This window comes from Gymnoscopelus microlampas (genome assembly GCF_963454915.1).
Source record: "Gymnoscopelus microlampas genome assembly, chromosome: 8".
Taxonomy (NCBI): Eukaryota; Metazoa; Chordata; class Actinopteri; order Myctophiformes; family Myctophidae; genus Gymnoscopelus; species Gymnoscopelus microlampas.
The window spans coordinates 33502690-33517258 of record NC_139945.1 but is presented as its reverse complement, the minus strand read 5'-3'; the positions used below and the strand labels follow the sequence as shown (position 1 = coordinate 33517258).

At 40.4% G+C, this 14569-nt stretch overlaps 1 protein-coding gene across 2 annotated transcripts in view; it reads left to right on the top strand.

Annotated features, from left to right (window-relative positions):
* Positions 1-1812: 1812 nt before the first annotated feature.
* The window catches only part of atm (ATM serine/threonine kinase), a 46745-nt gene continuing 33988 nt past the window's right edge, over positions 1813-14569 (top strand). The window contains exons 1-17 of one of the 2 annotated variants that reach the window (XM_084064774.1): positions 1813-1893; positions 2493-2624; positions 4081-4202; positions 4481-4626; positions 4905-5069; positions 5335-5500; positions 6593-6831; positions 7917-8086; positions 8557-8735; positions 10221-10592; positions 10753-10956; positions 11459-11560; positions 11858-12086; positions 12236-12367; positions 12814-12939; positions 13361-13450; positions 13841-14018. In XM_084064774.1, coding sequence (XP_083920900.1) covers positions 2553-2624; positions 4081-4202; positions 4481-4626; positions 4905-5069; positions 5335-5500; positions 6593-6831; positions 7917-8086; positions 8557-8735; positions 10221-10592; positions 10753-10956; positions 11459-11560; positions 11858-12086; positions 12236-12367; positions 12814-12939; positions 13361-13450; positions 13841-14018 — 2692 coding nt within the window. In that variant the 5' untranslated portion in view covers positions 1813-1893; positions 2493-2552. Of the gene's footprint in view, positions 1899-2492; positions 2625-4080; positions 4203-4480; positions 4627-4904; positions 5070-5334; positions 5501-6592; positions 6832-7916; positions 8087-8556; positions 8736-10220; positions 10593-10752; positions 10957-11458; positions 11561-11857; positions 12087-12235; positions 12368-12813; positions 12940-13360; positions 13451-13840; positions 14019-14569 lie in introns of both variants that reach the window. The other variant, XM_084064775.1, reaches the window with a different exon arrangement.

Below are 14569 nucleotides of genomic sequence, written 5' to 3'. Positions count from 1 at the left end.
CCCGCCACTTTTCCAAATACACCTGTCTGGCTTAGCGGAGAGTGTGGAGTTGTAGAGGGGGTCTCCCTGAACGCGTACGTATGTCACACGTGCCCTGGCAAATAGCTGTCTCGTGTCCAGTGCCCATAATTTGTGAAGTCTATGCACTGAAAAAGGACCTTTTCTGACCCCTGACCTCACTGGACGGCCCGCCACTTTTCCAAATACACCTGTCTGGCTTAGCGGAGAGTGTGGCGTTGTAGAGGGGGTCTCCCTGAACGTGTGCGTATGTCAAAAGTGCTGGCACCAACAGCCGTCTCCTGTCCAGTGTCCAGTATTGTCTGAAAATGGCACTTTTCTTACCTCAGGCCGCACTGGGCGGCCTGCCACTTTCCTTTTTTTACAAATTATCTCTCAAATGTTCACCAACATTCTGTACTGGTCTGTATCCATTTTCTATCAAGTTTAGGGGTGCTCAGTTATGGAGAAGTTCACACACACACACACACACACACACACACACACACACACACACACACACACACACACACACACACACACACACACACACTACAAATCTACTAATATTTCTGTCCTCTATCTTTTTTTATGCTGTGTTTCCATGTTGTATATATGTTGTTAAATAATATAAATTTTTAATGTTTTTTTTCTGATTACATTTGTATTTGTATTGTATTTTAGTTTTTAAATAGGTGAGATCAACTTTATAAACCCCAAATCCTTTTTTTTTTTTTTTAATCTCACCTGCACTATCTACTATTATGATTTGTAGCATATTTTGTGGTCTCTTTTATCATTGTTTATTTGCTTCTGCAATAAACAATATTATATCATCATCATTTTCCAAGAGTGACCTGGCCTAGTCAGCATTATTACAACAATGGACAAACAATACAAAAACAATACATATATGTAACACACACAAATCAATATCCAGTTAAAGTGCAAAACAGTGCTAAGTGCACATTTAATGGGGGTCAATAGCCAATTTCAAACTGGAACAACCTGGCACTTAGAAGTGATCTAGTATAAGCCATTTAAAAAGACATACTGTACATCATAAATGTATTTTTAAATACAATTGTGTCTTTTTTTTTAAACTTGCCACTTAGAAGTGTTTTAGTATGAGCCATTTAAAAGTCATACATCATAAATGTATTTTTAAAATAGATTTGTGTCTTTTAAAAAACATAAAAAATTCACGATCTTATTTTGAAGGCAGCCGGAAACCTTATTTCTGCTAGCTCGAAAACCGGAAGTCCAATTTCTGCTCACGGAACGGAGCTAGCGCACTGAGCAGTAAATCGAAACCCAGCATGGAAAGGCAGATGATGATGCGAGGTTGTGATAGTGTTGCCATGTCGGCTTTTCATAAGCGACTTTGGGCTTCTTTTTCTGTAAAGTTGCTTTTTTGGGGGGACTCGTTTCTAAAGTGTCCTTGATTATGCAGGCTTGCTTCCAATGTTTTTCATTTAAACCAGTGGTTCTCAAATATTTTCATGACAATGTGTTGTCATAATGTTCAAAACAAATACTCCAAATATTCCACATTTTATTTCAAGATTAAAAAAAAAATAGCAGTAGCATACAAGCTCACAACGCGTCCCATCACAGCGTGTTGTGAGCTTGTAGATCTGCTCAAAGTGCCCGTGTGGCCTCTTTTGGGCTTGTTTTTCTAGACATGGTTGCTTATTTCTCTCACAGAATATGGCAACACTGGAGTTTACCCGGCTGTGACGTCGTCACACTCACTGCTGGGGCGGGATTTTCTTCTGATTTCCTTCCTGCGCCTGTATTGTGTGCGTTTCTAGTGTTGTTGTATGCCCATGGAGTGTGGAGCACAGGTGCTTATAGTTGCAGGGGACTAACATCAACACTTTAACACCAACAGAGGTATTGTGATACAGAAACATGTTATTATCGCAAGGAAACAGTGTTTTTTGTTCTGTCACTGTCTGTCTGCGCGTGTTTCACCAAAGTTTGGAATCTTATACTCGCCCTGCCCTGCTAGCCTTTGATCAAGACTCGTATTTTATCGATTTTGACATTCAAAATCTATAAACTACATCTACGAGAGTCTTGATCTTAGGCTACTCGCCCTGCTAATGTTCTTGTACGTTAACTTCACATAACAAGGCGTAATGCATTCACGTGGTAAATGTATTTATCCTAGTACATTGTCATTTCAGATATTTTAGTGTTTGCATGACAAATCATTAAATACAATGTTCCCTCAATCTGAATTAAGAAATGAGAGAATGTGGGATCAGCTCAGTGGTTCTCAAAGTGGGGTCCTGGGGACCCCCAGGGGTCCTTGAGGGAGTTAGTTCCAAATGATAGATAGTTAGGAACCAAATGGACCTCTTATTGGTCTGAAACTCAGAGAGTGTACAAATGGACCCATTTTAGCTAAGTTTGAGAACCACTTGGCTAATGTAGGCAGACATCCATCATCAACCTTCTCACTATCCTGCTTTTTCCTCTCCTGTCAGGTGGCAGACTGGCCACATCTTGTGGATGGAAGGAGCATCTCCTTAGTCTGAAAAACAATCATGAGCCTGGATCTTCATGAACTCCTGATCTGCTGCAGGGGGATAGAGAATGACAAAGCCACGGAGAGAAAGGTCTGTAACGCCCAAATCCTATACTTGGGTGTACTATTAAGTGTAGTGTCAAGAGTCCTATACTTTTGCCACTATACTGGTTGCCGAGGGAGTTCTGACGTGTGCTCCATACAAACTGATGTCCACAAGTGTCCGTTGAGTTAATAAACAAACGTTTTATTCTTAGTAGCTTTCGTGCCATTCACTATAGCATACAATAAACAAATACGATTAATACAACTCAAAACGTACACAGACCTCCAGCTCTCATGAGACACAGTCGAAAACTGTTTGCCTCTGCCACTGGCAACACCTGCTGCTGATTACAGCCCTGTTAAGTACCTAGGCAACTTGGCCTTGACCAAGCCCTGCAGTGACATCATCAATTAATAAGCAATTATAACAAGCAATCATATACATGGCTCAAATGGCTCTTACAAGGTCATTGCCGCCAATCATAAATAATAATAATAATATATATCAGGGGTCTTCAACGTTTTTCAGGTCGAGGACCCTTTAGCTGAACCAGAGTTGAAGCAGGGACCCCCACTACGGACATAATGTATAAAATTGTGTCGCAGATTAAACTTTTTCATAAAGTTCAAAGATGGCTTAATAGACTTGTTTGACAGCACTATCATTGTGTAGCTTCATGTTAATGTGTAAATACTTGTAAACATTTAATCGGTCTGCTCTTTTTTCCCCCTCTACCTCTTTGCGGAAAATAGTCGATCTACAAGCTCACAACGCCTCGCAGCGTGAGCCATTGTGTGCTTGTAGATCTCCTTTTTTTCGGGAAATGTTCCCCACAGAATAGTGATGCTAGGGTTTAAGTGGTTAATGTAAAAGAAAAGTGTTTTTTTTAAGTCCATACTGCTATTCATAGGGCTGCACATGTGTCATGTGTTTCGCTAGCCAATCACAGTCCTGAATTTGCAAAGTCAGCCAATCACATTACAGCTAGTGGTGATGACACTAGCTGTAATGACTGACTTTGCAAAAGTATAGATTTGCATTGACTGTGGAAGGGTTAGGGTTGTAGACTGCGTTGTAGACTATTGGCCAATCACGGTGCAGGATTGGTCAGTGTCCAAACCTCACTTATAGGGTGAGGTTTGGACACTAACCTCACCCTAAAAACAGTTTCTATCACACAAAGATTTGGCGGACCCCCTGTAGTAACTCTGAGGACGCCCTAGGCATCCCGGACCCCCTGTTGAAGACCCTTGGCATAGATAACAACTTTTGTTTGCCACAAAGCAATAATGTCTGTCCATGTGAGCACCATCCCTCATGTTACAGGGGTACTGTGTAACAGTCCATGTATTTGCTGCAGAGTAGATACCAAATCAATTACACTTGTGTTTCCAGCATAGGGTGGTTTCTTGTATCAGTCGAACAAAGCACTTGCATTCCTTGTGTTTACCATGTAGCTGACATTTTGGCACAAAGTGACGTTGTTGTCTCTTGCTATCAGAAAGAGGCTGAACGCTTCAGGAAGCTCCTCAGACAACCAACGATTGTGCAGGAGTTGGATCACATCTCTGAAGCCAAAGCTGCCAAAGGCTCCAAGCAACTCTCGTGGGATGCTGTGTTCAGGTATTTAGGCTGCCTTTTGCACTATTATTCAAAAAAGGGAGATGTTCACAGTCTGTTTAATGCAGCTCAGCTTCACATAAACCATGCACATTGTTTTACATAAGCTATTGAAATATTGCCTGGATATCGTTCATTGTTCTGCTTTGTCTTTTTTTGCATAGAATAATTTTCAGGGCTTTGTATATACATACATTCAGGAGATTATAATGACAATTATAATAAGATAAGGATAATAACAGTCTACTAATTTTTGCCTGCACTATTGTCTTTTGTGTCAGGTTTTTACAGCGCTATGTCCAGAAAGAGACTGCGACTATCCAAGCAGGTAAATCCACTGTTACAGCAGCCACTCTGACCTCACGGAAGAACAAGTTGGCCGAAATGTCCAGCCTGGTCAAGGACTTCATTCGCTGTGCCAACAAACGTAAGGACCAGCAGAGACGACACATTTTGACTTCACTCTCAATATCCAGCAGTTTATTGTTACACCAAAAGCAATGTCTCAAGTTTAGCATAAATTACTTAGGATCTATCAAATCTAATATTTAGTTTCCAGTGTTCATTGTCATTGACCAATCCTTATAAGTGGTGATCCTGAACATTTTGCTAATCTCTGGTGATGTTTTAATTTTAAGCTTTACATTTTACAGTCTCTTTTGGAATGCAGTATAATGTATTCACTCTGTCTTAACTCCCTTCCAGGCGGTCCACGTCTGAAGGCGAGTGACCTTCTGAGACATGTGATGGAGGTGCTTCAGAACTCTTACACATGTTCAGCCTATGGAGAAGACTACAGTAGTCTCCTGGTTAAGGACATTCTCTCCATCCGCAAGTACTGGTGTGATATCACCTCACAGCAATGGCAGGGTCAGTGTGGGCTGTTCAGCTCAATATTTACTCAGTCAACTTTTAAGATACTTGAATGTTATGGATGAACAGTTACTACACTACATCAACACTAGAACACACACTTAAATGTCATTAAATATTATTGTTTTCTTGCTTTAAGTTTGTATTCAATGTATTGAATGTCCCTAATGGAAAAGTTTTACTTTTTCCTGAGATGCCAAATGTAAAATCTAAATGCGTATAAGCCCATTAAATGCCTTACATTTCTGTTTGTTATCCCTAGGTCTTTTGGATCTTTACTGCAGCTTGTTTAACAGTTCTTCCAAGACCATCAACCGTGTTTTGGTGAGCAGGGTCATCCACACGGTGGTGCAAGGCTGCTGCATGCAAACCGAAGGACTCCACAACACTCTCTTCAGCTTCTTCTCCAAAGTACTTCTCAATGTCAGGTAACATTGTCAAATTCCATCAAAAATGGATCTGTCTTGTGTTTCACTGATAATGCTTTGCACCTTTATGCTCCCTGGAGGATGAACCTTACTGATTTTAGCACATGCAGGGCCTTTTCTCTAGCACTAGCCACAACACATCTCAAAATGTAATTGGTGGATTGCCATGTCACTGAAAGTGATAGGTGAACCCTAACCGTTTCCAGGACCCCATAATGTATTTTCTAGGGCCATCCTCTGGCCAAAATTGCTACAAGATTATCTCTAATAGGCAGATGGCAGGATTATCCCTACTGATTCTGGTGAACCCATGGTGTTTCCTCTAGCACCTCTGTTAGTGAATGTACAATATATGTCCCCCCATTCTGTCACTAATAATAGTTTTAAATGTTCCTTTAGTTGTATTTGTAGCCCCAATAGTGACAGCACAGGAATCTAAGGATTGGTTCTCGAACCACTTTGTTCCTGTTGGGTGTACGATGCAGTACAGTTTCTAGGGGTTGTTGGCAGGACTCTTAAGGTCCTTACACACCGGGGGCGATTCTTTTCATGCAAATAATACTTTTTTTAAAAAAACGTATAAAGTCAATGCAATCTTCGATGTTTCGCGGAGCGAAAAAGCGTGTTTCATTTATTCGGACTGCAGTCGAATTTTGCATATATTCGCCGGTGTGTAATGATCTTTAGTCTTTAAAAATATATGTTGTTACTTTATTTTATTTTATGTAAAACACTATTATCTCCTAAATTCTGTATATAGCCTTATTATTTGGAAACCCGACTCTTTCCAACTTAACTAAGCACTAGGATGTTGCAGAGAGCGCCATCCTTTGAGGTTAAGTGTTCTCTTGTTGACTTCTCTTGACTAATAGTTCCTGGACAGAAGTGAGCAATATTTTATATCAAACAAATGAACAAAACTGTTCAGTCCATGCTGGCACCATTAACAAACAAACCTCACACAATATTATTAAAATGATTTCACTGGGGTACTTTCATAATAAAATAAATAGCAGAAGGCCAAGAACATCAGCTAATTGTCTGAATATAAATAACATCAACTCTCGACTTAACTTTATGACACACCTGCAGGCAGGAGAAACATCTGACTGTGGTGGAGCACCTGGTCTCAGCGCTCAACATCTTCCTGAGGTCCGCAGCCCTGAACTGTCGCATGAGAGTGTGTCTTCTGGGAGAGGAGCTACTGCCCCTTGTCCTGCATGTCTGGGCTGACAGCCGGCCCAGCTCTTCTCTCAAAGATGAGCTAGTTGAGTTCTTCCAGTTGCAGCTCAGTGTCCACCACCCCAAAGGAGCCAAGACACAGGAAACAGGTACTGTAAATCATGTATGTAAATAATCTATTCGTGCACCATGTTTGTTTTATACATATGTTCAATTAAATGGGGATTGTAGGAGCTCAGTACTGTATTGGTTCTGAGCACTGGAATCCCTACTGTTCATTGGTTGACGAATTAAGGGATGATCCAAATGTTGCACTTTCTATGGGTCAATATAAGTCTTTTAACTACTTCTTTCATGTTAGACCGAATTGTTTATTTACCCATTTTGGGCGGGAACCCCTATTTGTAATTATACCTTTCAGGACGTGGACCCCTTTTGGGGTTCCTGTTGCTATGTACAGTATATAGCAACATACATTTGTTGTTTTTCAGAAAACGTTTTAGAATCGGCCTCGGGTCTAAATGGGTTAAGGTCCATTAATCTACACCATAGTTTTGCATAAGTCATCATTTCTTTTAAAGTTTAACATTTTAAGATGTATATAAAGGGATATATCCCCTGAAATCTGATGCTGCATCATCAACTTAATATAAATGTATGTTGTATTATTTTTATTTCACCCAAATGCAATGTATTTCTTTCTCCTCATTTATGTTTCTGCTTATATTAACTGTGTTTCAACCATGTTCGATTTTCTTACCTTTTGAAGTAGTCTGATGGTTGCTAATTACAGAGGGTTTCACTGTGCTTCCACTTTTATACGCCTTTGAAAATAGCATGTATGATAAAGTAATAGCATACATAGTAAAAAAAAAGTACACAGGAGCCGAGATACAGGATTTTTAAGTAATAAGTTAACCAGGAAGTGAATGGAGCAGTAAATCTTCGGATCACGTAATCTCCTAGTTCTTTGTGAAAAAACGACAAAAAAAAAGAAAGTCGTCATAAGTCGTTCTTGGCAGTGAGAGAGTTAGAACCATGCAACCATCTGTGTCATTTTAGATTTTTGCATTGGCTATTCAAAAATAGCAGATATACAATCTTAGTGGCGCGCTGCGAGCTTGTACACCTGCTATTTTTTTACATTTTTGGAAAAGAAGACATTAGAACATTTAGGTATTAGGTTTTTAATCGGCCTCAGCTCTTAATGGGTTATACTTGTGTCATGTTCAAGGTGCCTATGCAGAGGACTGGACCAAGTGGCGCAGCCTGCTGTACAACCTATACGACGCTCTGGTCAGAGAGATAAGCCAGATCGGCAGCAGAGGGAAGTACGCCACCGGAACACGACACGTAGCTGTCAAAAACAACCTCATAGCGCTCACAGCTGATGTCTGTCACCAGGTGAATAATTGCTACACTCACACAAGTGTAATAATTGCTATACCGATTATTTGCTGTGGGGACGGAGAATGTTTGGTTGAAACAGTGTTTATCCAGAAATATTCATGCATGCACACTACTGTCATTTCCCAGATAGAGCTGTGACACTAGGTGAAAGCAAAAACTGCTACTGTATGTTTATTATGGATAAACATTGACCTTGAGCTCTGACCTTGACCTTTTGATGTATTAATTTATTTTATAATAATAATAGTGCAGATTGTGACCCTATCCTAACTGATCTGCCAAGTCTGATTCAAATCTAATTAAAATGGTTAGGACTGTAATCCTAAGCACGTGCTTAGTCATTTATATATACCGGTACTTTAGGTGATTCTCAATATACAATCTCACAGTTGTTAAAGTTTGTACAAAACTGTCATATCCTAAGGTTATTGACTTCTTTTTCCTGTGTTTATTGTGTGGTGTAGTTGTTCAGTGAGGACCGTGATCTTCAGGTCCTGGAGGTAACCCAGGTCCATACTAGATGTACACAGAGGGGCAGTCCCACCCACAGCACACCCAGCAAGCGCAGGCGCATTGAACTGGGCTGGGAAGTCCTTCGAGACCACCTGCAGCCCCAGCACAATGACTTTGATGTCATACCTTGGTGAGCAATCGGTTCAGTCTGACATAGTAGAAGAATAATCCATGAAACCTTTGAGATTGTATCATTTATGATTTTGAAGCCACCACTTAAAGGGTAAGACCACTTTGGTAGAGGTTTGGGTTGTGTAGTTACCTTGCCATGATGTAACTCTAAAGGTGGGCAAGAAATAAAAAATAATTGCTCCATTGTTTAGAAATTGATAATTCAAAATATGCTCCTCATTGACTTACATTGTATGGTAAAACTGCTCTCAAAGTCACTCTTTTAGCACATAAACAAACACAAACAAAATTGATCCAGACAATATAGAACATCACCAAACCCAGTACTGTTTTTTTTTTAAATAAAAATGTCAACTTCCTGTTGATTTTGCCATTTTTAATAAGTAGAAAACCCGGACTGGATCGGCGGATCCGGATCCAGATCTTCAAATAGTAAAATCAACAGGAAGTTGACATTTTTATTAAAAAAACAAACAGTACTGGGTTTGGTGATGCTCTATATTGTCTGAATCAACTACGTTTGGGTTCATTTATGTGCTAAAGAGTGACTTTGAGAGCAGTTTTACCGTACAATGTAAGTCAATGAGGAGCATATTTTGAATTATCAATTTCTAATCAATGGAGCAATTATTTTTTATTTCTTGCCCACCTTTAGAGTTACATCATGGCAAGGTAACTACACAACCCAAACCTCTACCAAAGTGGTCTTACCCTTTAAGGCGGTGACACACTGGAAGCGTCACTGACACAAGCACCACTGACGCACAACAAGAAATAAAAATAGGTTACCTTTCTGCGTTGCTCCAACTCATTTTGGATAGTCTGTGCCACGCGTCGACTCTCTAAAATAGAACAGAGCTCTGAGAGACAGTTGACGCCTCCAGTGAGGCTTATGCGTTTGGCAATGCGTGCGTCTGACGCTTGCAGTTTGTCAGGGCCTTTGTTGACTAAAAGGGTTAATTGATTGATTTTAATTCTCAAAAAAGTCTTTAGGGATAACATATATATATATATACTAGACCATACCCGGTCGGCGCAGCGCATCCGTGGGGGGATATGCGCACATGATCTGGCAACCCGGGAGGCAGTTTGTCCCATAGCTGGGCAGGCCCGTAACCATGGCGACATTGTTTGACACATAAACGCTAATAAGAAGCTGAGATTTGATGAAATTGAGAAACGGGCTTCACAGTTGCGTTCAGATGGTAATGGTCAATGGCTGTGTGCAAAATCAGAGCAATTGGTCCAGCCACTGAGGAGAACCGGGTAGCTTCACCTACTCACTCACTCACTCACCACTACAGACGGACGGACAGAGGTTACTAGAATTATAGTAGGGGATATATATATATATATATATATATATATATATATATATATATATATATATATATATATATATATATATATAAATAAGACAATTGCTTTGCTCACCTTGATGTATGTATTGTTATTTTGAACTTCTTTGTTCCCTTCTAAATAGGCTCCAGATTACAGCAATACTTACCTCCAAGTACCCGTCCATGGTTCCCAGCCAGGAGCTGATCCCTCTACTTTCGGTGATGTGCCAGCTCCTGGCGGAGCAGCGCAGAGGAGAGAGGGGAACGTATGTGTTGCGTTGCCTGAAGGAAGTGGCTCGATGCCAGGCCGGCAACCCGGGGAAGGCCCTGGCCCACAAGGCAGAGCTGGATCGGTTGTGGGCCCGGGTATGGGTCCTGGCACTGCGAGGGGTCAGCTCACCCCACACCGAAGCCTTCTGTCTGGACCTCCTGACCACCATCGTCCAAGGCGGTCTGATCGCTGCAGACGGAGAGTTCTGGAAGCTGTTCTCTGGCACAGCATGCAAATTGTGCCCGTTAGTATATTTCCTGTATAATTAGATTTTTTTTAATGTTACAATTGCTACTACAGTTATCTGTCACTGGAAAGTGCCTTGTTCATTGTGTTTGTGTGTGTGCGCGTGCACACATCAGCAACATCCATCTCTGTCGTTTTTCTTGTCTTTGCATACGCAGACCAGCTGCTTTCTGTCTCACCTGGGCCCTGTTGAAGTGTCCAGTCCCTAAGAGCCTGGCCCTGGGTACGGGTTGGGACTACGTGGGAGCCACGGACGGCTCCGGGACTCCCAGTCTGAAGGAGATCCTCATCGCATGGCTGCTGATGACCGAACAGAGCGAGGAGATGGAGGACAGCTCCAGACCTCACCCCATCATCTCCAGGTCAGCACTGCTGTCATTGAAGGCCCTGTATCGTTGAGTGCGGATGTTTAGTTTGCCTTATAAGCAGCTGATTAGATATACAGGGAAGATATATTATAAACCTGTTATTGTTTAAGGCAGTGGTTCTCAAACCTTTTCATGTCATGGATCATATTTATGGCCATGGGACCCCCATTTCATTTTGTGCCAGGGACCCTAATAAGAAAAGATTTGTCTAATGTTTTTGAAACTATCACATCTACAAGATTGAATAACAAAAAAATAAATATTGGGTTTAAATTATTAAACTTTTCCTCATGTTGCTGTGGACCCCCTGGAACCCCATCAAGGACACTAACTAACATTCTGTTAGATTTAGCCTGTCTTTGGGGCTGTTGCCCCTAACAGCTTAAAGCTACACATACAGGAGAGAAGCTTCTTAAGACATGTTTGTACTAAGTATTGATTTCAGCTAATGACGAAAAGCCTCAAAGTTGATCTCTCATTATAATTTTGTTTTCAGTGATTTTCCTCACAATTTGATAGCAGACATTCTAGTGTCTTTGACCCTGAAAGACACCAGATCTGGCCTGAGTTTTCTTCTTGGTTCTCAAGTACTGGAGAGGTAAGGGAAAAGCTAAACAGTGTGCTAAATGCTTACTCTAACCATGCTTGTATGTGTCAATAAAAGTCCTGAAAATCTGTACTTGTTTTAATTAATAAAACATAATTGTAACTAAGCTATATGGTAGAGTATGTCAATAATATAATGACTAATAACTAACCCATCTGCAGTAGTTGGACGTGGTCTCCTTATTCTATTATTGAGAGAACTTTCTTTGACCACGGCCAATGAAGTATATGGTTTAAATTAAAATGATTGATTATTTAAAGGATTAATTTTCTTTTCCTCTGCGCATAGCGCCTCGTTCCAAGAGCAAGCAGGGTGCGAGTCTGAAGACTCCCTGGCTGAGATTGAGAGACTGTTCCTGCTGTTCAGCTTCGATGAACTGCCCTCAGAGCTGAAGGACAAGGCTGCTAGGCCGGTGCCAACTGATGGCCAAATCCCTGTCGTCCCCAGCCTCAAAGAAAAGATGGAGCAGTTGCTGTTAGGTGTTGCCAACAATGTACTCAACTGCTACTCCCCTGATGTAAGTAGTGGTTAGATTTGAGAATGTGTGTGTTGTGGCGGGAGAGAGTGTCAAATGGCAGAATGTTTTAATTATTTTTTTTACCTGTGATGATTATGTTTTTATCTGTGTATACATCTGAGATTTATGGTGCTCTGTATTGTGCTCAGTCTCAGACTATGTCTCCAGAGTGCCTGGTACGCTGTTTCAGTCTTCTGACTGGAGTTCTGGCTGCATATGTTGCCACTGGAGTCCTAACAGAAGACGAGGCCTGTCAGTCTCAGCTTTTCACTAAGGCCAAGGTACTGTATGGTCAATAGCAAAGTACTTTACGTATATATGTTTACTCACTATTTTTGTCTTTGTATTTCCCTTTCTCAGAGGTGACTATTCTTTTGCTGTTATCAATCTATAGGTGGTGGGGCGCCCTTTCCCTCCCCAAAAATAAATACGCGGTTATCTAACTAGATGACGGGTATAAAAACCAGAAGGCATTAAAACCCATGTGAAAATTGACTCTTAAGAGTTTTTATTTGTATAGCAGAAAATAAATAAATAAAAACAGATGATGGGCTTTCATGGTGTTAAATCTTTAAATATTTTTTCTTTAACTTTTGCTTCATCAAAGTCATCAAACTTCACGAGCTTAATTTGCAATTGCCAGAAATAGGCAATTATTAGTTACAGTGCATACAGTACATTCAACAAGAACCCCATGTTTAATGTTGAGGGTGGCTTTGTATTGCAGTCTCTGGCTCAGGACTTCAGCGAGTTTGTCTCCAGTGTGAAAGTAAAGATGAACGAGGAAGGGACTATGACTGTACTGAGGTCTGTGATGAAGCTCTGCACACTGTCTGCTGGGAGGAACACCAAGGTGAAATTACATGACATCACCTGCAGTAGTATTGGAAGGAGTAAAGGGTGTAATTTTAGCAGTAATACAGAATTACCTCTACACACAGTACCTATACACACAGTACTCTTAATATATAAGTTCTACTGTGTACCCCACTGGTCCTGTCAGCATTACATCATTTTAAGTGCCTTATAAGCCCTATAAATAAATGTGGTGCTATAAATGTTTTCAAATTAAAGATACCTTTATGTATCACATTAACAACCTACATTGTCTTCCTTTAATTGATCTGTATTGCGTATGGTCTACCGTACATTATTTTGAAATTTAAAAAGTACTAGATGCAATGAGGGAAAGTACACGGCTCTATGGTAGTTCCTTAGATTGCATTTTAGGGAATTGATTTTAAACCTGAATGTCTTTTGTTCCGCTCTTACAGGATAATGTTGGCTCCATCTCCTCCAGTCTATTCATGAGAATTCTACCTTCCACACTTCTCAGTGATCTGGCAGAGATTTGCAAACTGTTGGTAAGAGATAAGTACCTCTAACAAAGTCATATGCTTACTGAAATGGCTATGTGATATTTTATTTGTAAAGTCGCGGTGATGATAGACAAGATGGAAAAAGAAGATCAAAATAAATGATAATTCTGCTTCCCAATTCATTGACACTAAGAATTGTGATTAGTTTTTGAACACTAACTACATTTTAATGTTGTTAAGATGTGTCACCAAAGCAGTATTACATGGGATAATGATATTTTACTGATGGGGGTTCTTGGCACGAAAACGTTTGAGAACTACTGATTTAGAAGGCATGTGTTGAATCAGCCTCAGGTCTTAATGGGTTAAGTGTAGTCAGTGTCCTGTTGTTAACAAACACAAAGCTCACTTGCACTTGTTCCCTTGTCCCTCCAGATGAGCAGTGCATCGAGGCTGACCAAACCTGCGTATGAGGACGACCCCATGGATGACGACTGGGACTTGAGCAGGACTCAGCAGGGAGAGGACCTGTTGGACATCTCCATATCCAGTGACAATGGCACCAACGAAGCCCACCGGCAGAGCGGAGATGGCAGTGATGTTCCCTGCATAGGTAGGGGCTGACCAGAGTACTGTAGTTAGAGCGTCCTTCTTGTAACTGAAAGGTCACACGTTTGATCCTTAATCCTGTAGTCATGTCATATCTGTCAGGGGAAACCTCTTACTGTATGTCCAAAACCGTTATTTTTCAGGAAATGGAAAAAATAACCTATGGATAGGAAATGCAGTTATTATTTAATAATAATAATAAAAACTTTATTTATATAGCACTTTTCAAAAACAGGTTTACAAAGTGCTTCACATACAATACACAAACAGGAAATATAAAAGCAATTCATTGAAGGACATTTAAAAACAAAGGAACAATACACAATAATAAGACCAAAAATAAGAGTGAAAGCAGAAAACTAGCTGACCAATCCTACTAGCTAAAAGCTTAGTCACAAGCTCTTGTTAATACTTTTTTATTTGTTACATATTTCTGAAACCCACAGACAGACTTACTGGTAACCACTTTCAACCTGGTGTCCCTGTTGTGAGCCTGTAATTTGGTCAATTCTTTTTCAAAATGTTAAAAAATATATATATATATATATATTGGAG